At 51.1% G+C, this 23,727-nt stretch overlaps 1 protein-coding gene across 1 annotated transcript; it reads left to right on the plus strand.

Moving 5' to 3' along the window:
• Positions 1–4,393: 4,393 nt before the first annotated feature.
• On the plus strand, positions 4,394–22,987 carry LOC139575369 (trichohyalin-like). The gene is made up of 7 exons (XM_071400283.1): positions 4,394–4,931; positions 7,779–7,888; positions 8,081–8,208; positions 14,044–15,460; positions 16,922–18,130; positions 19,082–20,290; positions 22,652–22,987. Exons 1-7 carry the CDS (start codon positions 4,394–4,396, stop codon positions 22,985–22,987), a joined length of 4,947 nt encoding a protein of 1,648 aa, XP_071256384.1.
• Positions 22,988–23,727: the final 740 nt, after the last annotated feature.

The raw sequence follows: 23,727 nt of genomic DNA on the forward strand, positions 1-23,727 counted from the left end.
AGGGGGAAGAGCCAGTCTGCCCCATCACTGCTCTGAGGGGGAAGAGCCAGTCAGCCCCATCACTGCTCTGAGGGCGAAGAGCCAGTCAGCCCCATCACTGCTCTGAGGGCGAAGAGCCAGTCAGCCCCATCACTGCTCTGAGGGCGAAGAGCCAGTCTGCCCCATCACTGCTCTGAGGGCGAAGAGCCAGTCTGCCCCATCACTGCTCTGAGGGCGAAGAGCCAGTCTGCCCCATCACTGCTCTGAGGGCGAAGAGCCAGTCTGCCCCATCACTGCTCTGAGGGCGAAGAGCCAGTCTGCCCCATCACCGCTCTGAGGGCGAAGAGCCAGTCAGCCAGTCAGCCCCATCAATATGTTATAATTAGCCTGCTATGCGGGATGAAGTTTCCCCTGGTACAGATCTAGGATCAGCTTCCACAATCCTAACCTTTAACCATTAGTGGGGAAACATGAAAAACTGACCCAAGGTCAGCGTCTAGGGGCAACTTCACTCTACTCCGTAACCTAAATACTGCTCCCCAAACAGAAAGCACAACCATTTATCAGCAGATCCTTCAAAGATAGCCCACCTTATCTAAACCTGGGCTCCCACGAAGGATAAGAGAGGGGGTTAGGGGAGGCAGCATGCATCATGGCATGTATATTGGCTATAAAGGAACTACTGCAGCACCCATTATAATTATTATGGGAATAGTGGTGAAGTCTCTAATCTGGAGAGGGAAGATAACATTGCTGCTCACCTAGAGCTCTAAAAGCCCTTTCCTCCGACTCTAGTGTCATCAAAATGCTGCTTCTGCCTCATTTTAGATTACCTTTTCATTCTAACTCTTTCAGCTCTCGCTCTAAGTCGGAGTGGGGGAGGGCTATATCTCACAGGTTGAACCAGACCACAGACAAAGTGTTGTAGAGAATGTGCTCCTCGAAATCACATCAACAGCATCGTATAATCACAGATAGAGCCATCAACAGCATCGTATAATCCAACAATAAAAACCAAAAACATTGCTACATGCCACAAAGACATACCATTGGGCCAGTGCAGCCATTCATTTCTTACTTAGACACATCTACAGCAATATAGGGCTTCCTATATTTACAGTAAGCATTGCAAGACTGATCAATTATTTGAGAAGTTAGGGAAGTTCGTAAGCATCAGATGAAGTTCCTCAAGTCTGCTTACTGTGAGAATCTACCAGTGGGTTACTCTGTGGACTTACAGCAACATTATAGATGAAGAATTTCATTTTGTCTTCCAAAAGTCATGATTTGACAACATACATCACCAACATACATAAGCTTTGCTGACTCCCTGAAATAGCAGAATGCTGTATTTAAGAACAGTGGCTAATTCAGACCTTTGTCAATCAGTACAGGAGTGGTAGACTATGGAGCTGTCTGACTGTACAATCGCGAACACTGCCATCATCAAGCTGAAATGACGGATGTTTTGAGAGGACTGCTAATGTTTGCATTAGTACAGAAGACACCATGAAAGTTCGTCATGACCCCGACATTGAGACAGAGGACCTCATCTTAAGCAGGACACCGGGGCACTTAACAAATACCAAAGAGGAGCCTCTACTCAGTCTACAGATCTGCTGCAGTGTGGCTAGGGCTGCTGTGTGTTCTCCTACTGGCTGGGGTCATAGGACTGGTTCTCTACCACAACAAAGTTAAAAGGTGATTTTGAGCAGGAGATTCTGCTTCAGAGAGATGAACTTCAGAAGAGGTTTGATGATCTGGTGCAACGGTTACACCAGGGATGGATTGATGATCTGGTGCAACGGTTACACCAGGGGTGGATGGATGATCTTCACCTCAAGACTAGATTAAACCTCTAAAATGTACTACCGCTCCACTGAGAAGAAAACCTGGGATGTGAGCAGACAGGACTGTCGTAAGAGAGAAACAGCAGAGAGGAACCGGACTTGATCTATGGATTGAACAAGCATGTCTGGATTGGTCTGACTGACAGAGAGAACCTGGAAATGGATAGACAGCAGACCACTATCTACAGCATACTGGGCAGGTATGGACAGCAGACCACTGCCTACAGCATACTGGGCAGGTATGGACAGCAGACCACTAACTACAGCATACTGGGCAGGTATGGACAGCAGACCCCTAACTACAGCATACTGGGCAGGTATGGACAGCAGACCACTAACTACAGCATACTGGGCAGGTATGGACAGCAGACCACTACCTACAGCATACTGGGCAGGTATGGACAGCAGACCACTAACTACAGCATGCTGGGCAGGTATGGACAGCAGACCACTAACTACAGCATACTGGGCAGGTATGGACAGCAGACCACTATCTACAGCATACTGGGCAGGTATGGACAGCAGACCACTATCTACAGCATACTGGGCAGGTATGGACTGCCGACCACTATCTACAGCATACTGGGCAGGTACGGACAGCAGACCACTAACTACAGCATACTGGGCAGGTACGGAAAACAGACCACTAACTACAGCATACTGGGCAGGTACGAACAGCCGACCACTATCTACAGCATACTGGGCAGGTATGGACAGCCGACCACTAACTACAGCATACTGGGCAGGTATGGACACCAGACCCCGATCTACAGCATACTGGGCAGGTACGAACAGCCGACCACTATCTACAGCATACTGGGCAGGTAAGGACAGTCGACCACTATCTACAGCATACTGGGCAGGTATGGACAGCCGACCACTATCTACAGCATACTGGGCAGGTATGGACAGCCGACCACTATCTACAGCATACTGGGCAGGTATGGACAGCCGACCACTATCTACAGCATACTGGGCAGGTATGGACAGCAGACCACTACCTACAGCATACTGGGCAGGTATGGACAGCAGACCACTAACTACAGCATACTGGGAAGGTATGTACAGCAGACCACTACCTACAGCATACTGGGCAGGTATGGACAGCAGACCACTATCTCCAGCATACTGGGCAGGTATGGACAGCCGACCACTATCTACAGCATACTGGGGCAGGTATGGACAGCCGACCACTAGCTACAGCATACTAGGCAGGTATGGACAGCAGACCACTAACTACAGCATACTGGGTAGGTATGGACAGCAGACCACTAACTACAGCATACTGGGCATGTATGGACAGCAGACCACTATCTACAGCATACTGGGCAGGTACGGACAGCAGACCACTAACTACAGCATACTGGGCATGTATGGACAGCCGACCACTATCTACAGCATACTGGGCAGGTATGGACAGCAGACCACTAACTACAGCATACTGGGCAGGCAGAGAGCCTAATAAAGGTTAGGTTATGGAAAAAGAGGACTGCACAATCCTCGCCTTCCATCAATACCCTGTGATGAACAGGGAGGATGGACTATATACACAGTATACTATATACGCACGTGCTCCACAATGTCTTTGTCTAGTCTCCCACCAGTATTTGTAAACTCGCTTTGCTAAGAACCCTGAAATAAATAATTTGATATTGATTAAATGTTGTTTATTTCCTTGTCACACCCCCCCCCAAAAAATGTTTGTTCTGTTGTGAATTTACAAAAGTAACACCTCAACAACGAAAGCAAAGGTGCAGTACGTGTGCAGTGCATTGTGTCATATCCTCAAAATATCTATATTTACAGTGGCTTGTGAATGTATTCACCCCCTTTCGCATTTTTCCTATTTTGTTGCCTTACAACCTGGAATTCAAATAGATTTTTTTGGGGGGGGTTGTATCATTTGATTTACACAACATGCCTAACACTTTGAAGATGCAAAGTATTTTTTATTGTGAAACAAACAACAATTAAGACAAAAAAACTGAAAACTTGAGCGTGCATAACTATTCACCCCGCCAAATTCAAAACTTTCTAGAGCCACCTGTTGCAGCAATTACAGATGCAAGTCTCTTGGGGTTTGTCTCTATAAGCTTGGCTGTCACGACTTCCGCCGAAGTCGGCCCTTCTCCTTGTTCGGGTGGTGTTCGGCGGTCGACGTCACCGGCTTTCTAGTCACCACCGATCCATTTTTCTGTTTCTTTTTTTATTTTGTCTGTATTATACACACCTGGTTTCAATTCCCCTATTATGTTCCCTATTTAACCCTCTGGCTTTCATTTCTGTTTTGTCCGTGATTGTTTGTTACGTTAGTGGTTGTTGTATTTTCTTATATGTTTTGTAATTATTCCCGTTGTGGAATTTTGCTGAGATTTTGAGTAAACGTTTTGTGTTTCGCTCAACACTGGTGTCCTGCATTTGACTCTGCTACTTCGCCGCACACAACCCTGACAGAATCACGGACCAAACTTCAAATGGAGTCAGCAGGCGCAGCCAGCCCCTCTCTCCCAGTCGAGGAGCAAGTTCAACAGCACGCGACCATGTTACACAGTTTAGGGACCGCGATGGATCGCGTGCTGCAGACTATGGACCGATGGGAGAGAGGAGGTCTCCCGGTAAATCATACCCCATCAACCCCACCCACGCATCTCCCTACTCCACCGGTCATCCCTCCATCGTCAGGACCCAGTGGGATTCGGCTCTCGCTCCCAGGAGCGTATGACGGTACAGCCGCCGGGTGTCAGGGGTTCCTCCTACAGTTGGAGTTATACCTGGCAACTGTTCATCCGACCCCTTCAGGACGAGAGAGAGTGGGCGCCCTCATCTCCTGTCTGACTGGTAAGGCCCTGGAGTGGGCCAACGCCATCTGGGGAGGAGAGGGTCAAACCCTGGATGACTATGATGACTTCTCTCGCCGCTTCCGGGCGGTCTTTGATCATCCACCTGAGGGGAGAGCGGCGGGAGAGCGTTTGTTCCATCTCAGACAGGGGATGAGGAGCGCTCAAGATTTCGCCCTGGACTTCCGTACTCTGGCCGCTGGTGCGGGATGGAATGAGCGGGCCCTGATCGATCACTACAGGTGTAGTCTACGAGAGGACGTTCGTAGGGAGTTAGCCTGCAGGGACACCACTCTTAACCTGGACCAGCTGGTGGATTTATCTATCCGGCTGGATAACCTGTTGGCCTCCCGCGGACGTCTAGATCGGGGTCCGCCCGTTCCATTACCCAGCCCCTTGGATCCTACACCGATGGAGTTAGGAGGGGCTGCTAGTAGGGAGACCGGAGGGAGGACCACTCCATGCACCAACTGTGGACGCAGAGGGTTAGGGTTAGGGATCCCTATTATTCCTGTTGATGTTCCCTTCCCTGTACATGCCTTAGATAGTCGTCCTTTGGGGTCGGGGCTGATTGGGGAGGTCACAGCGCCCATCGCTATGAGAACGCAGGGGGATCACGAGGAGAGAATTAGTCTCTTCCTGATCGACTCTCCTGCGTTTCCTGTTGTGTTGGGTCTTCCCTGGTTGGCCTCTCATGATCCGATTATTTCGTGGCAACAGAGGACTCTCAAGGGATGGTCTTGTCAGTGTTCAGGTAGATGTGTAGGTGTTTCCTTAGGTGCCACTACGGTGGAAAGTCCAAACCAGGTCTCCAACATGCACATTCCTCCCGAATATGCCGATTTGGCACTCGCCTTCTGTAAGAAGAAGGCGACTCAATTACCACCCCATCGACCGGGGGATTGTGCGATAGATCTCTTGGTAGACGCTACACTTCCCAGGAGTCACGTGTATCCTCTGTCACAGGAGGAGACGGTGGCTATGGAGACATATGTCACCGAATCTCTGGGACAGGGATACATTCGGCCTTCCATCTCACGTGTCTCCTCGAGTTTCTTTTTTGTGAAGAAGAAGGATGGAGGTTTGCGCCCGTGTATTGATTATCGAGGATTAAATAAGATCACGGTAAAATACAGTTACCCGCTACCACTCATAGCCAGTATGACCGAGTCATTACACGGGGCGCGCTTCTTCACAAAATTGGACCTCAGGAGCGCTTACAACCTGGTGCGTATTAAGGGGGGAGATGAGTGGAAGACAGCATTTAGCACCACTTCTGGGCATTATGAGTACCGAGTCATGCCGTACGGGTTAATGAATGCTCCATCAGTCTTCCAATCATTTGTGGATGAGATCTTCAGGGACCTGCACGGGCAGGGTGTAGTGGTGTATATAGATGACATTCTAATATACTCCGCTACACGCGCCGAGCATGTGTCTCTGGTGCGCAAGGTGCTTGGTCGACTGTTGGAGCATGACCTGTACGTCAAGGCTGAGAAATGTCTGTTCTTCCAACGATCCATCTCCTTCCTAGGGTAACGCTTTTCAGCATCAGGGGTAGAGATGGAGAATGACCGCATTTCAGCCGTGTGTAATTGGCCGACTCCAACCACGGTAAAGGAGGTGCAGCGGTTTTTAGGGTTTGCCAACTACTACCGGAGATTTATCCGGGGTTTTGGTCAGGTAGCGGCTCCCATTACCTCACTGCTGAAGGGAGGACCGGTGCGACTGCAGTGGACAGCTGGGGCGGACAGGGCTTTTGGTCACCTGAAGGCTCTGTTTACCTCGGTTCCAGTTCTGGCTCATCCTGATCCTTCCTTAGCATTCATAGTTGAGGTGGACGCGTCCGAGGCGGGGATAGGGGCTGTGCTGTCTCAGCGTTCGGGTACGCCACCAAAGCTCCGCCCCTGTGCATTCTTTTCGAAGAAGCTCAGCCCGGTGGAGCGAAACTATGATGTGGGGGACCGGGAGTTGCTGGCTGTTGTCATGGCTCTGAAAGCGTGGAGACACTGGCTTGAGGGGGCTAGACACCCTTTTCTCATTTGGACTGACCACCGCAATCTGGAGTACATCCGGGCAGCGAGGAGAATGAACCCTCGCCAGGCAAGGTGGGCCATGTTTTTCACCCGTTTTGATTTCACCCTTACCTACAAACCAGGTTCCCAGAACGTTAAGGCAGATGCACTGTCCCGGCTGTATGATACAGAGGAGAGGTCCACAGATCCCACTCCCATAATTACAGCCTCTCGCCTGGTGGCACCGGTGGTGTGGGAGGTGGACGCGGACATCGAACGGGCGTCCCGTACAGAGTCCATTCCACATGACTGTCCAGCGGGGCGTCTGTACGTTCCGTTTGATGTCCGCGATCGTTTGATCTGTTGGGCTCATACATCACCCTCCTCTGGTCATCCTGGTATCGGTCGGACGGTGCGCTGCCTTTCTGGGAAGTACTGGTGGCCCACTTTAGCTAAGGACGTGCGGGTTTATGTTTCCTCCTGTTCGGTATGTGCACAGTGCAAGGCACCTAGACATCTGCCCAGAGGGAAATTACAACCCCTTCCCGTTCCACAGCGACCATGGTCACACCTATCGGTGGATTTCGTGACGGATCTTCCCCCGTCGCGGGGTAACACCACGATCCTGGTCGTTGTGGATCGGTTTTCTAAGTCCTGCCGTCTCCTTCCTTTGCCCGGTCTCCCTACGGCTCTACAAACTGCGGAGGCTCTGTTCACCCATGTATTCCGGCACTACGGGGTGCCTGAGGATATAGTTTCTGATCGGGGTCCCCAATTTACGTCTAGAGTCTGGAGGGCGTTTATGGAACGCCTGGGGATCTCGGTCAGCCTTACCTCAGGTTTCCACCCCGAGAGCAACGGGCAGGTGGAGAGAGTAAACCAGGATGTGGGCAGGTTTCTGAGGTCCTATTGCCAGGACCGGCCGGGGGAGTGGGCAGCTTACATCCCCTGGGCCGAGATGGCCCAAAACTCCCTCCGCCACTCCTCTACCAACCTATCACCTTTTCAGTGTGTGCTAGGTTACCAGCCGGTCCTGGCACCATGGCATCAGAGCCAGATTGAGGCTCCTGCGGTGGATGAATGGTTTCGGCACTCAGAGGAGACTTGGAACGCTGCCCACGTACGGCTACAACGTGCCATCAGGAGACAAAAGGCGAGTGCCGACCGCCACCGCAGTGAGGCCCCGGTGTATGCACCGGGGGATCGGGTCTGGCTCTCGACCCGAAACCTACCCCTTCACCTGCCCTGCCGGAAACTGGGTCCGCGGTTTGTGGGGCCATTTAAAGTCCTGAGGAGATTGAACGAGGTTTGTTATAGGTTACAACTCCCCCCTGATTACCGTATTAACCCCTCGTTCCATGTGTCTCTCCTCAGGCCGGTGGTGGCTGGTCCGCTCCAGCAGTCTGAGGTGCGGGAGGTTCCTCCGCCCCCTCTTGACATCGAGGGGGTCCCGGCGTATAGCGTAAGAGCCATCATGGATTCTAGGCGTCGGGCGAGGGGCCTTCAGTACCTCGTGGAGTGGGAGGGGTACGGTCCGGAGGAGAGATGCTGGGTACCGGTGGAGGACATTCTAGATCCTTCTATGTTACAAGAGTTTCACCGTCTCCACCCGGATCGCCCTGCACCTCGCCCTCCGGGTCGTCCTCGAGGCCGGTGTCGTCGCGCTGCTGGAGCCGCGCGTCAAGGGGGGGGGTACTGTCACGACTTCCGCCGAAGTCGGCCCTTCTCCTTGTTCGGGTGGTGTTCGGCGGTCGACGTCACCGGCTTTCTAGTCACCACCGATCCATTTTTCTGTTTCGTTTTGTTTTGTCTGTATTATACACACCTGGTTTCAATTCCCCTATTATGTTCCCTATTTAACCCTCTGGCTTTCATTTCTATTTTGTCCGTGATTGTTTGTTACGTTAGTGGTTGTTGTATTTTCTTATATGTTTTGTAATTATTCCCGTTGTGGATTTTTGCTGAGATTTTGAGTAAACGTTTTGTGTTTCGCTCAACACTGGTGTCCTGCATTTGACTCTGCTACTTCGCCGCACACAACCCTGACATTGGCACATCTAGCCACTGGGATTTTTGCCCAATCTTCAAGGCAAAACTGCTCCAGTTCCTTCAAGTTGGATGGGTTCTGCTGGTGTACAGCAATCTTTAAGTCATACCACAGATTCTCAATTGGATTGAGGTCTGGGCTTTGACTAGGCCATTCCAATACATTTAAATGTTTCCACTTAAACCATTCAAGTGTTGCTTTAGCAGTATGCTTAGGGTCATTGTCCTGCTGGAAGGTGAACCTCCGTCCCAGTCTCAAATCTCTGGCAGACTGAAACAGGTTTCCCTCAAGAATATCCCTGTATTTAGCACCATCCATCATTCCTTCAATTCTGACCAGTTTCCCAGTCCCTGCCGATGAAAAACATCCCCAAAGCATGATGCTGCCACCACCATGCTTCACTGTGGGGATGGTGTTCTCGGGGTGATGAGAGATGTTGGGTTTGCGCCAAACAAAGCATTTTCCTAGATGGCCAAAAAGCTCAATTTTTATCTCATCTGACCAGAGTACCTTCTTCCATATGTTTGGGGAGTCTCCCACATGCATTTTGGCGAACACCAAATGTGTTTGCTTATTTTTTTCTTAAGCAAAGGCTTTTTTTCTGGCCACTCTTCCGTAAAGCCCAGCTCTGTGGAGTGTACAACTTAAAGTGGTCCTATGGACAGATACTCCAATCTCCGCTGTGGAGCTTTGCAGCTCCTTCAGGGTTATCTTTGGTCTCTTTGTTGCCTCTCTGATTAATGTCCTCCTTGCCTGGTCCGTGAGTTTTGGTGGGTGGCCCTCTCTTGGCAGGTTTGTTATGGTGCCATATTCTTTCAATTTTTTAATAATGAATTTAATGGTGCTCCGTGGGATGTTCAAAGTTTCTGATATTTTTTCATAACCCAACCCTGATCTGTACTTCACAACTTTGTCCCTGATCTGTTTGGCGAGCTCCTTGGTCTTCATAGTGCCGCTTGCTTAGTGGTGCCCCTTGCTTAGTGGTGTTGCAGACTCTGGGGCCTTTCAGAAGAGGTGTATATATACACTGAGATCATGTGACAGATCATGTGACACTTAAATAAAGTCCAGCTGTGTGAAATCTAACTAATTATGTGACTTCTGAAGGTAATTGGTTGCACCAGATCTTATTTAGGGGCTTCATAGCAAAGGGGGTGAATACATATGCACACACCACTTTTCCGTTATTTGTTTTTTATAATTTTTTGAAACAAGTACTTTTTTCATTTCACTTCACCAATTTGGACTATTTTGTGTATGTCCATTACATGAAATCCAAATAAAAATCAATTTAAATTACAGGTTGTATTGAAACAAAAAAGGAAAAATGCCAAGGGGGTGAATACTTTTGCAAGCACTGTACCATGGGCCCAACTGACACACTATTTCCTATATAGTGACTTTTGACTTCAGCCCTATGGGCAAAATAAGTGCACTATAAAAGGGAATATGGTGTCATTTGGCACACAGTCCATGACATTTATTTTTATTTAGGCTATCTTTTGACAGGGAAGACATATTGAGACCTAGGTCCTGTATAATAGGTTTTAAACACAACATACAGTGCATTCGAAAAGTATTCTGACCCCTTGACTTTTTCCACATTTTGTTACGGATGTTATGGATAAAAAAAAATATTAAATCCTCATCAATCTACCTCCTAGACAGGATTGTGTCGAGGCACAGACCTGTGGAAGGGTACCAAAACATTTCTGCAGCATTGAAGGTCCCCAAGAACACAGTGGCCTCCATCATTCTCAAATGGAAGAAGTTTGGAACCACTAAGACTCTTCCTAGATCTGGCTGCCCGGCAAAACTGAGCAATCGGGGGAGAAGGGCCTTGGTCAGGGAGGTGACCAAGAACCCGATGGTCACTGTGTCAGAGCTCCAGAGATCCTCTGTAGAGATGGGAGAACCTGCAGAACTCTGCCAATCAGGCCTTTATGGTAGAGTGGCTAGATGGAAGCCACTCCTCAGTAAAAATGCACATGATAGCCCGCTTGGAGTTTGCCAAAAGGCACCTAAAGGACTCTCAGACAATGAGAAACAAGATTCTCTGGTCTGATGAAACCAAGATTGAACTCTTTGACCTGAAAGCCAAGCATCACGTCTGGAGGAAACATGGCACCATCCCTACGGTGAAGCATGGTGGTGGCAGCATCATGCTGTGGGGATGTTTCTCAGCGTCATGGACTGGGAGACGAGTCAGGATCGAATGAAAGATTAACGGAGCAAAGTACAGAGAGTTCCTTGATGATAAACCTGCTCCAGAGCGCTCAGGACCTCACTGGGGCAAAGGTTCACCTTCCAACAGCACAACAACCCTAAGCACACAGCCAAGACAACGCAGGAGTGGCTTCAGGACAAGTCTCTGAATGTCCTTGAGTGGCTCAGCCAGAGCCCGGACTTGAACCTGATCGAACATCTCTGGAGAGACCTGAAAATAGCTGTGTGGTGACACTCCCCATCCAACCTGACAGAGCTTGAGAGGATCTGCAGAGAAGAATGGGAGAAACTCCCCAAATACAGGTGTGCCAAGCTTGTAGCATCACACCCAAGAAGAATCAAGGCTGTAATCACTGGTCAAAGCTGCTTCAACAAAGTACTGAGTAAAGGGTCTGAATACTTATGTAAATGTGATATCATTTTTTTTATTTTATACATTTGCAAACATTTCTAAAAAACAGTTTTTGCTTTGTCATTATGGGGTATTGTGTGTATATTAATTATTATTATTTTATTAATACATTTTAGAATAAGGCTGTAACGTAACAATATGTGGAAAAAGTCAAGGGGTCTGAATACTTTCCGAATGCACTGTATGTATGTATGTATGTATGTATGTATATCTATACACACATTAACATACAAAAACACAGTCATGGGAAGCACAAATAAAGCATCACAAATCACCCAGAAAAACATTTACATTCATCCACAAATAAGTCCCCAATCAATACTTTAAATTGCCCAAACGGCACCAGAACATAAAGTTGAAATGAATTTTGTTCCAGCAATACGGTGCATTAAAACTAAAAACAGATTTACCTAGCTCGGTGGGGAACAGTTAACCAGTCCTGTGAACAGACGGGTTAGGCAACTGAGTGTCTGTACTTCAACAGCAAAGTTAGATAAGAGGGAAGTTTATGATTTAGGGCCTTGTAAACAAAAAGGGAGTAATGTAGAGATCTACGGTCTTTAGCGAAGTCCAGCCAACCTTTTGATACAGGATACAGTGATGAGTATCAAAACTGTCACCTGTAACAAAACTAAGAGCATTATGGTAGATGGCATCCAAATGTTTAAGAGTAGTAGCAGCTGCACTTTGATAAATAATATCACCATAATCAAGAACAGATAAAAAGGTTGACTGAATAATCTACTTCCAGACATGATCTGTTTCTGGAGAAAAAAAACAGGACAGCAGATATGAGTAATAAACGTCATTTACTCAAATATTCACAAATACAACACAATAAATTGAGCCCACAATAACGGACCGTATTACAAACAAACAATCACTCAGTCAAACAAACAACCATGGGGGAACAGAGGGTTAAATAATGAACAAGTAATTGGGGGATAGAAACCAGGTGTGTAAGACAAGGACAAAACAAATGGAAAATGAAAAGTGGATCGGCGATGGCTAGAAGGCCGGTGACGTCGACCGCCGAACGCCGCCCGAACAAGGAGAGGGACCGACTTCGGCGGAAGTCGTGACAGCTTCTTAACCAGCTCATCTATATGTTTTTAAATGTCAAATCCATATCAATCCAAATGCCTAGGTATTTATATGCGGGAACACGTTCGATTGGAGAACCATCTAATGAGTTAACATGTAGTTCATCTGAAACATTCTTACAAGAGTTTAAATAAAACATGTATTTAATTTTGCCCGTATTAAGCACAAGTTTTAAATCAGCAGGCGGGGCAATAGCATACATAACAGTATCTTCTGCATATAGGTGACGTTTACAGTTAACAGAGTGACCAATGGTGTTTAAATAAATAGTGAAGAGAAGAGATCCCAAAATCGGCCCCTGTGGTACACCTTTATGCACGTCAAGAAATTCAGACTTAACCTCTTCAATCACGCTGGTCTGAGTTCTGTCACTAAGATAATCATGAAACCATGAACAGGCGTCAGAGCTCAGGCCTATCGAGGACAACTTAGTCAATAAAATAGCGTGATCAACAGTATCAAGAGTTTTGACTGGTCCACAAACAAACCAGCACATTTCTTTTTAGTGTGTAAAGCATTGACAAGATCATTAACTACTAAAGTGGTAGCTGTATTAGTGCTATGCCCAGGACTAAACCCTGATTGGTTTACATTCTAAATACATTTCTCAGATAAAAAAAGAGCAAAGTTGTACATTTACCAACGATTCTAGAATCTTAGCTGGACAAGGAAGCCTTGAAATGGGGCGATAATTAAGATCTCTACTATCCCTGTCCTTATGGAGTGGCAGAACAAGAGCTGAATTCCATACTTTTTGAATATTTCCTGATAACAATGATAAATAACTAATGTGGGTTATTGAGCCAACAATGATGGGAGCTGCACACTTAAGCAAACCTGGATCCAATTGGTCAGACCCCTGTGGATTTCTTGTTGTTTATTGCTAGCAAAGCATTCAGGATGTATTTTTCTGTAAATATCCTAAAAGAAAAGCTTTGACTATCATTTCTCTGATCATTCAGCAAGTTTCCCCCTATCAGCATCCAGCCCAATATCATTGTGAATAGGCTGAGAAGTTATTCCAAAGAGAGAGCCCGCTGAAATAAATTGGTGATTAAATGCATTAATAACAGTTTTTTTTCCCATAATGAGGCCAGTGTCTGAATGAATTTGTTGTGGCAGAAAGGATGCAGAAACCTTCAGGGATTTGACAGTTTTCCTGAATTTAGCCGGTTCCCATTACAATCTGAAAGAGTGGTTACATAATAATCAGATTGAGCCTTTCTGATTTGTCTTACACAATGACTCCTCAGTTGCTTAACAGCTTGCCAGTCCGGGCCTAAGCACGTGTTCCTGGCCTTGATACAAGCGTGATCTCTTTTATTAGTGACTTCTGATCATTCTGGAGTGTACCAGACATTCAATCTACATTTAACCCGTAATTATCCACAATAGTATTAAAGAGATGCTAAATCAGGTTCAGGGATAGAGGAAATACAATCAAGGTCACATCTGTTTCCCCCTCGGGTTAATGGGTAAGGGTTAGGGGTGAATGGTATGGTCCCTGGAATGGAACTAACTGATCCAGAAAATAAGTGGCAGTGATCACCAGAGTTCAAACTGCGACTCATAGCCCATTTTACACAGAACTGGACCAGCAGGATAGGGAGGCCAGGGGACTGGACAAGAAGGATAGGGAGGCCAGGGAACTGGACAAGAAGGATAGGGAGGCCATGGGACTGGACAAGAAGGATAGGGAGGCCATGGGACTGGACAAGAAGGATAGGGAGGCCATGGGACTGGACAAGAAGTATAGAGAGGCCATGGGACTGGACAAGAAGGATAGGGAGGCCATGGGACTGTACCAGCAGAATAGGGAGGCCAGGGGACTGAACCAGCAGGATAGGGAAGCCAGGGAACTGGACCAGCAGGATAGGGAGGCCATGGGACTGGACAATAAGGATAGGGAGGCCATGGGACTGGACCAGCAGGATAGGGAGGAAAGAAACCTGGACCAGCAGGATAGGGAGGAGAGAGACCTGGACCAGCAGGATAGGGAGGAGAGAGACCTGGACCAGCAGGATAGGGAGGAAAGAAACCTGGACCAGCAGGATAGGGAGGCGAGAGACCTGGACCGGCAGGATAGGGAGGCCAGGGAACTGGACCGGCAGGATAGGGAGGTGAGAGACCTGGACCAGCAGGATAGGGAGGCCAGTGAACTGAACCAGCAGGATATGGAGGTGAGAGAACTGGACCAGCTGGATAGGGAGGTGAGAAAACAGGACCAGCAGGATAGGGAGGTGAGAAAACAGGACCAGCAGGATAGGGAAACCAGTGAACTGGACCAGCAGAATAGGGAGGCCAGTGAACTGAACCAGCAGGATATGGAGGTGAGAGAACTGGACCAGCAAGATAGGGAGGCCAGTGACCTGGACCAGCAGGATAGGGAGGCGAGAAAACAGGACCAGCAGGATAAGGAGGCCAGTGAACTGGACCAGCAGGCTAGGGAGGCCAGTGAACTGGACCAGCAGGCTAGGGAGGCCAGTGAACTGGGCCAGCAGGATAAGGAGGCCAATGAACAGGACCAGCAGGATAGGGAGGCCAGTGAACTGAATCAGCAGGATAGGGAGGCCAGTGAACTGGATCAGCAGGATAGGGAGGCCAGTGAACTGGACCAGCAGGATAGGGAGGCCAGTGACCTGGACCAGCAGGATAGGGAGGCGAGAAAACAGGACCAGCAGGATAAGGAGGCCAGTGAACTGGACCAGCAGGCTAGGGAGGCCAGTGAACTGGACCAGCAGGCTAGGGAGGCCAGTGAACTGGGCCAGCAGGATAGGGAGGCCAGTGAACTGGACCAGCAGGATAAGGAGGCCAATGAACAGGACCAGCAGGATAGGGAGGCCAGGGAACTGAACCACCAGGATAGGGAGGCCAGTGAACTGGATCAGCAGGATAGGGAGGCCAGTGAACTGAATCAGCAGGATAGGGAGGCTCGTGAACTGAATCAGCAGGATAGGGAGGCCAGTGAACTGAATCAGCAGGATAGGGAGGCCAGTGAACTGGATCAGCAGGATAGGGAGGCCAGTGAACTGGATCAGCAGGATAGGGAGGCCAGTGAACTGGATCAGCAGGATAGGGAGGCCAGTGAACTGGATCAGCAGGATAGGGAGGCCAGTGAACTGGACCAGCAGGATAGGGAGGCCAGTGAACTGGACCAGCAGGATAGGGAGGCCAGTGAACTGGATCAGCAGGATAGGGAGGCCAGTGAACTGGATCAGCAGGATAGGGAGGCCAGTGAACTGGATCAGCAGGATAGGGAGGCCAGTGAACTGGATCAGCAGGATAGGGAGGCCAGTGAACTGGATCAGCAGGATAGGGAGGCCAGTGAACTGGGCCAGCAGGATAGGGAGGCCAGTGAACTGAACCAGCAGGATAGGGAGGCCAGTGAACTGAACCAGCAGGATAGGGAGGCCAGTGAACTGGATCAGCAGGATAGGGAGGCCGGTGAACTGGATCAGCAGGATAGGGAGGCCAGTGAACTGGGCCAGCAGGATAGGGAGGCCAGTGAACTGGATCAGCAGGATAGGGAGGCCAGGGAACTGAACCAGCAGGATAGGGAGGCCAGGGAACTGAACCAGCAGGATAGGGAGGCCAGGGAACTGAACCAGCAGGATAGGGAGGCCAGGGAACTGAACCAGCAGGATAGGGAGGCCAGGGAACTGAACCAGCAGGATAGGGAGGCCAGGGAACTGAACCAGCAGGATAGGGAGGCCAGTGAACTGGATCAGCAGGATAGGGAGGCCAGGGAACTGGGCCAGTAGGATAGGGAGGCCAGGGAACTGAACCAGCAGGATAGGGAGGCCAGGGACCTGAATCAGCAGGATAGGGAGGCCAGGGAACTGAACCAGCAGGATAGGGAGGCCAGGGAACTGAATCAGCAGGATAGGGAGGCCAGGGAACTGGATCAGCAGGATAGGGAGGCCAGTGAACTGGATCAGTAGGATAGGGAGGCCATTGAACTGGGCCAGCAGGATAGGGAGGCCAGTGAACTGAACCAGCAGGATAGGGAGGCCAGTGAACTGAATCAGCAGGATAGGTAGGCCAGTGAACTGAATCAGCAGGATAGGGAGGCCAGTGAACTGAATCAGCAGGATAGGGAGGCCAGTGAACTGAATCAGCAGGATAGGGAGGCCAGTGAACTGAATCAGCAGGATAGGGAGGCCAGTGAACTGAATCAGCAGGATAGGGAGGCCAGGGAACTGGATCAGCAGGATAGGGAGGCCAGTTAACTGGATCAGCAGGATAGGGAGGCCAGTGAACTGGATCAGCAGGATAGGGAGGCCAGTGAACTGGGCCAGCAGGATAGGGAGGCCAGTGAACTGAACCAGCAGGATAGGGAGGCCAGTGAACTGAACCAGCAGGATAGGGAGGCCAGTGAACTGGATCAGCAGGATAGGGAGGCCAGTGAACTGGATCAGCAGGATAGGGAGGCCAGTGAACTGGGCCAGCAGGATAGGGAGGCCAGTGAACTGGATCAGCAGGATAGGGAGGCCAGGGAACTGAACCAGCAGGATAGGGAGGCCATGGGACTGGACAAGAAGGATAGGGAGGCCATGGGACTGGACCAGCAGGATAGGGAGGAGAGAAACCTGGACCAGCAGGATAGGGAGGAGAGAGACCTGGACCAGCAGGATAGGGAGGAGAGAGACCTGGACCAGCAGGATAGGGAGGAAAGAGACCTGGACCAGCAGGATAGGGAGGCGAGAGACCTGGACCGGCAGGATAGGGAGGCCAGGGAACTGGACCGGCAGGATAGGGAGGTGAGAGACCTGGACCAGCAGGATAGGGAAACCAGTGAACTGGACCAGCAGAATAGGGAGGCCAGTGAACTGAACCAGCAGGATATGGAGGTGAGAGAACTGGACCAGCTGGATAGGGAGGTGAGAAAACAGGACCAGCAGGATAGGGAGGTGAGAAAACAGGACCAGCAGGATAGGGAAACCAGTGAACTGGACCAGCAGAATAGGGAGGCCAGTGAACTGAACCAGCAGGATATGGAGGTGAGAGAACTGGACCAGCAAGATAGGGAGGCCAGTGACCTGGACCAGCAGGATAGGGAGGCGAGAAAACAGGACCAGCAGGATAAGGAGGCCAGTGAACTGGACCAGCAGGCTAGGGAGGCCAGTGAACTGGACCAGCAGGCTAGGGAGGCCAGTGAACTGGGCCAGCAGGATAAGGAGGCCAATGAACAGGACCAGCAGGATAGGGAGGCCAGTGAACTGAATCAGCAGGATAGGGAGGCCAGTGAACTGGATCAGCAGGATAGGGAGGCCAGTGAACTGGACCAGCAGGATAGGGAGGCCAGTGACCTGGACCAGCAGGATAGGGAGGCGAGAAAACAGGACCAGCAGGATAAGGAGGCCAGTGAACTGGACCAGCAGGCTAGGGAGGCCAGTGAACTGGACCAGCAGGCTAGGGAGGCCAGTGAACTGGGCCAGCAGGATAGGGAGGCCAGTGAACTGGGCCAGCAGGATAAGGAGGCCAATGAACAGGACCAGCAGGATAGGGAGGCCAGGGAACTGAACCACCAGGATAGGGAGGCCAGTGAACTGGATCAGCAGGATAGGGAGGCCAGTGAACTGAATCAGCAGGATAGGGATGCTCGTGAACTGAATCAGCAGGATAGGGAGGCCAGTGAACTGAATCAGCAGGATAGGGAGGCCAGTGAACTGGATCAGCAGGATAGGGAGGCCAGTGAACTGGATCAGCAGGATAGGGAGGCCAGTGAACTGGATCAGCAGGATAGGGAGGCCAGTGAACTGGATCAGCAGGATAGGGAGGCCAGTGAACTGGATCAGCAGGATAGGGAGGCCAGGGAACTGAACCAGCAGGATAGGGAGGCCAGGGAACTGAACCAGCAGGATAGGGAGGCCAGTGAACTGGATCAGCAGGATAGGGAGGCCAGGGAACTGGGCCAGTAGGATAGGGAGGCCAGGGAACTGAACCAGCAGGATAGGGAGGCCAGGGAACTGAATCAGCAGGATAGGGAGGCCAGGGAACTGAACCAGCAGGATAGGGAGGCCAGGGAACTGAATCAGCAGGATAGGGAGGCCAGGGAACTGGATCAGCAGGATAGGGAGGCCAGTGAACTGGATCAGTAGGATAGGGAGGCCATTGAACTGGGCCAGCAGGATAGGGAGGCCAGTGAACTGAACCAGCAGGATAGGGAGGCCAGTGAACTGAATCAGCAGGATAGGTAGGCCAGTGAACTGAATCAGCAGGATAGGGAGGCCAGTGAACTGAATCAGCAGGATAGGGAGGCCAGTGAACTGAATCAGCAGGATAGGGAGGCCAGTGAACTGAATCAGCAGGATAGGGAGGCCAGTGAACTGAATCAGCAGGATAGGGAGGCCAGGGAACTGGATCAGCAGGATAGGGAGGCCAGTTAACTGGATCAGCAGGATAGGGAGGCCAGTGAACTGGATCAGCAGGATAGGGAGGCCAGTGAACTGGGCCAGCAGGATAGGGAGGCCAGTGAACTGAACCAGCAGGATAGGGAGGCCAGTGAACTGAACCAGCAGGATAGGGAGGCCAGTGAACTGGATCAGCAGGATAGGGAGGCCAGTGAACTGGATCAGCAGGATAGGGAGGCCAGTGAACTGGGCCAGCAGGATAGGGAGGCCAGTGAACTGGATCAGCAGGATAGGGAGGCCAGGGAACTGAACCAGCAGGATAGGGAGGCCATGGGACTGGACAAGAAGGATAGGGAGGCCATGGGACTGGACCAGCAGGATAGGGAGGAGAGAAACCTGGACCAGCAGGATAGGGAGGAGAGAGACCTGGACCAGCAGGATAGGGAGGAGAGAGACCTGGACCAGCAGGATAGGGAGGAAAGAGACCTGGACCAGCAGGATAGGGAGGCGAGAGACCTGGACCGGCAGGATAGGGAGGCCAGGGAACTGGACCGGCAGGATAGGGAGGTGAGAGACCTGGACCAGCAGGATAGGGAAACCAGTGAACTGGACCAGCAGAATAGGGAGGCCAGTGAACTGAACCAGCAGGATATGGAGGTGAGAGAACTGGACCAGCTGGATAGGGAGGTGAGAAAACAGGACCAGCAGGATAGGGAGGTGAGAAAACAGGACCAGCAGGATAGGGAAACCAGTGAACTGGACCAGCAGAATAGGGAGGCCAGTGAACTGAACCAGCAGGATATGGAGGTGAGAGAACTGGACCAGCAAGATAGGGAGGCCAGTGACCTGGACCAGCAGGATAGGGAGGCGAGAAAACAGGACCAGCAGGATAAGGAGGCCAGTGAACTGGACCAGCAGGCTAGGGAGGCCAGTGAACTGGACCAGCAGGCTAGGGAGGCCAGTGAACTGGGCCAGCAGGATAAGGAGGCCAATGAACAGGACCAGCAGGATAGGGAGGCCAGTGAACTGAATCAGCAGGATAGGGAGGCCAGTGAACTGGATCAGCAGGATAGGGAGGCCAGTGAACTGGACCAGCAGGATAGGGAGGCCAGTGACCTGGACCAGCAGGATAGGGAGGCGAGAAAACAGGACCAGCAGGATAAGGAGGCCAGTGAACTGGACCAGCAGGCTAGGGAGGCCAGTGAACTGGACCAGCAGGCTAGGGAGGCCAGTGAACTGGGCCAGCAGGATAGGGAGGCCAGTGAACTGGGCCAGCAGGATAAGGAGGCCAATGAACAGGACCAGCAGGATAGGGAGGCCAGGGAACTGAACCACCAGGATAGGGAGGCCAGTGAACTGGATCAGCAGGATAGGGAGGCCAGTGAACTGAATCAGCAGGATAGGGAGGCTCGTGAACTGAATCAGCAGGATAGGGAGGCCAGTGAACTGAATCAGCAGGATAGGGAGGCCAGTGAACTGGATCAGCAGGATAGGGAGGCCAGTGAACTGGATCAGCAGGATAGGGAGGCCAGTGAACTGGATCAGCAGGATAGGGAGGCCAGTGAACTGGATCAGCAGGATAGGGAGGCCAGTGAACTGGATCAGCAGGATAGGGAGGCCAGTGAACTGGACCAGCAGGATAGGGAGGCCAGTGAACTGGATCAGCAGGATAGGGAGGCCAGTGAACTGGATCAGCAGGATAGGGAGGCCAGTGAACTGGATCAGCAGGATAGGGAGGCCAGTGAACTGGATCAGCAGGATAGGGAGGCCAGTGAACTGGATCAGCAGGATAGGGAGGCCAGTGAACTGGATCAGCAGGATAGGGAGGCCAGTGAACTGGGCCAGCAGGATAGGGAAGCCAGTGAACTGAACCAGCAGGATAGGGAGGCCAGTGAACTGAACCAGCAGGATAGGGAGGCCAGTGAACTGGATCAGCAGGATAGGGAGGCCAGTGAACTGGATCAGCAGGATAGGGAGGCCAGTGAACTGGGCCAGCAGGATAGGGAGGCCAGGGACCTGAACCAGCAGGATAGGGAGGCCAGGGAACTGAACCAGCAGGATAGGGAGGCCAGGGAACTGAACCAGCAGGATAGGGAGGCCAGGGAACTGAACCAGCAGGATAGGGAGGCCAGGGAACTGAACCAGCAGGATAGGGAGGCCAGGGAACTGAACCAGCAGGATAGGGAGGCCAGGGAACTGAACCAGCAGGATAGGGAGGCCAGTGAACTGGATCAGCAGGATAGGGAGGCCAGGGAACTGGGCCAGTAGGATAGGGAGGCCAGGGAACTGAACCAGCAGGATAGGGAGGCCAGGGACCTGAATCAGCAGGATAGGGAGGCCAGGGAACTGAACCAGCAGGATAGGGAGGCCAGGGAACTGAATCAGCAGGATAGGGAGGCCAGGGAACTGGATCAGCAGGATAGGGAGGCCAGTGAACTGGATCAGCAGGATAGGGAGGCCATTGAACTGGGCCAGCAGGATAGGGAGGCCAGTGAACTGAACCAGCAGGATAGGGAGGCCAGTGAACTGAATCAGCAGGATAGGTAGGCCAGTGAACTGAATCAGCAGGATAGGGAGGCCAGTGAACTGAATCAGCAGGATAGGGAGGCCAGTGAACTGAATCAGCAGGATAGGGAGGCCAGTGAACTGAATCAGCAGGATAGGGAGGCCAGTGAACTGAATCAGCAGGATAGGGAGGCCAGGGAACTGGATCAGCAGGATAGGGAGGCCAGTGAACTGGATCAGCAGGATAGGGAGGCCAGTGAACTGGATCAGCAGGATAGGGAGGCCAGTGAACTGGGCCAGCAGGATAGGGAGGCCAGTGAACTGAACCAGCAGGATAGGGAGGCCAGTGAACTGAACCAGCAGGATAGGGAGGCCAGTGAACTGGATCAGCAGGATAGGGAGGCCAGTGAACTGGATCAGCAGGATAGGGAGGCCAGTGAACTGGGCCAGCAGGATAGGGAGGCCAGTGAACTGGATCAGCAGGATAGGGAGGCCAGGGAACTGAACCAGCAGGATAGGGAGGCCAGGGAACTGAACCAGCAGGATAGGGAGGCCAGGGAACTGAACCAGCAGGATAGGGAGGCCAGGGAACTGAACCAGCAGGATAGGGAGGCCAGGGAACTGAACCAGCAGGATAGGGAGGCCAGGGAACTGAACCAGCAGGATAGGGAGGCCAGTGAACTGGATCAGCAGGATAGGGAGGCCAGGGAACTGGGCCAGTAGGATAGGGAGGCCAGGGAACTGAACCAGCAGGATAGGGAGGCCAGTGAACTGGATCAGCAGGATAGGGAGGCCAGGGAACTGAACCAGCAGGATAGGGAGGCCAGGGAACTGAATCAGCAGGATAGGGAGGCCAGGGAACTGGATCAGCAGGATAGGGAGGCCAGTGAACTGGATCAGCAGGATAGGGAGGCCATTGAACTGGGCCAGCAGGATAGGGAGGCCAGTGAACTGAACCAGCAGGATAGGGAGGCCAGTGAACTGAATCAGCAGGATAGGTAGGCCAGTGAACTGAATCAGCAGGATAGGGAGGCCAGTGAACTGAATCAGCAGGATAGGGAGGCCAGTGAACTGAATCAGCAGGATAGGGAGGCCAGTGAACTGAATCAGCAGGATAGGGAGGCCAGTGAACTGAATCAGCAGGATAGGGAGGCCAGGGAACTGGATCAGCAGGATAGGGAGGCCAGTGAACTGGATCAGCAGGATAGGGAGGCCAGGGAACTGAATCAGCAGGATAGGGAGGCCAGTGAACTGGATCAGCAGGATAGGGAGGCCAGGAAACTGAACCAGCAGGATAGGGAGGCCAGTGAACTGGATCAGCAGGATAGGGAGGCCAGGGAACTGAACCAGCAGGATAGGGAGGCCAGGGAACTGAACCAGCAGGATAGAGAGGCCAGGGAACTGAACCAGCAGGATAGGGAGGCCAGTGAACTGGATCAGCAGGATAGGGAGGCCAGGGAACTGAACCAGCAGGATAGGGAGGCCAGTGAACTGGATCAGCAGGATAGGGAGGCCAGGGAACTCAATATGACCCTGTTCTTGTGCCGGGATATTGGCTCTCCCAAACCATCACACACCCCTGCTACATGGAGAGCTGTCTGCAACCCCAAACGGCCCCAGGGCGTGCAGCTGAGCCCTGAGATATGGGATGCTCCTTGACAGATGCGCCCTGGCCACTCGCCCCAGTAGCATCCTGGGGGAAATATTTAGCCTGGCACCAGTAGCATGCTGGGGGAAATATTTTGCCTGGCACCAAGAGCATGCTGGGGGAAATATTTTGCCTGGCACCAGTGGCATGCTGGGGGAAATATTTTGCCTGGCACCAGTGGCATGCTGGGGGAAATATTTTGCCTGTGTGAAGGGAGACTAATAGAGTGTCATTCTATCCTGTCATGCCAAGGCTGCAGTGGTAAGACAAATCAAGTATTTAACACAAAGACACAGACAACATACACTAACATGGCCAGTGGCTTCTGACTAACAGATGGAGTCATTCCACGTCAAATCAACAAGCCATAGCATCCCACTATTGCATGTTTTTTTTGTGATCAAGTGTATATTTTCATCTCATGTTGATGGTATAGTGTCAAAATCTCTGTGTTCATTTGACATGGAATGACACAAAATCGATTAATCAATAAATACCATTTTCATAGTCTCATCTACAGCAGCACAGTACAGCATACACCCTGACGCCCAGTTGTTCAGAATACAAATGACATATAAAATATCACTACTTGACATTTAAAAATAGGGTCAAGTTTAACTTTGTCTGATTAAAATCAAATCAAATTTTATTTGTCACATGCGACAAATACAGCGAAATGCTTACTTACAAGCCCTTAACCAACAATGCAGTTCAAGAAATACAGTGAAGAAAATATTTATCAAATCAAATG

This window comes from Salvelinus alpinus, chromosome 5 (genome assembly GCF_045679555.1).
Source record: "Salvelinus alpinus chromosome 5, SLU_Salpinus.1, whole genome shotgun sequence".
NCBI classification, from domain to species: domain Eukaryota; kingdom Metazoa; phylum Chordata; class Actinopteri; order Salmoniformes; family Salmonidae; genus Salvelinus; species Salvelinus alpinus.

Bases quoted from the DNA above. Each gene is read 5' to 3' on its own strand.
- LOC139575369 (XM_071400283.1), top strand. From the start codon at position 4,394: ATGGATCGCGTGCTGCAGACTATGGACCGATGGGAGAGAGGAGGTCTC. The intron at 15,461-16,921 runs GCCAGTGAACTG...CTGGGCCAGCAG, and splicing joins TGAATCAGCAGGATAGGGAG to GATAGGGAGGCCAGTGAACT. The intron at 18,131-19,081 runs GCCAGTGAACTG...CTGGGCCAGCAG, and splicing joins TGAATCAGCAGGATAGGGAG to GATAGGGAGGCCAGTGAACT.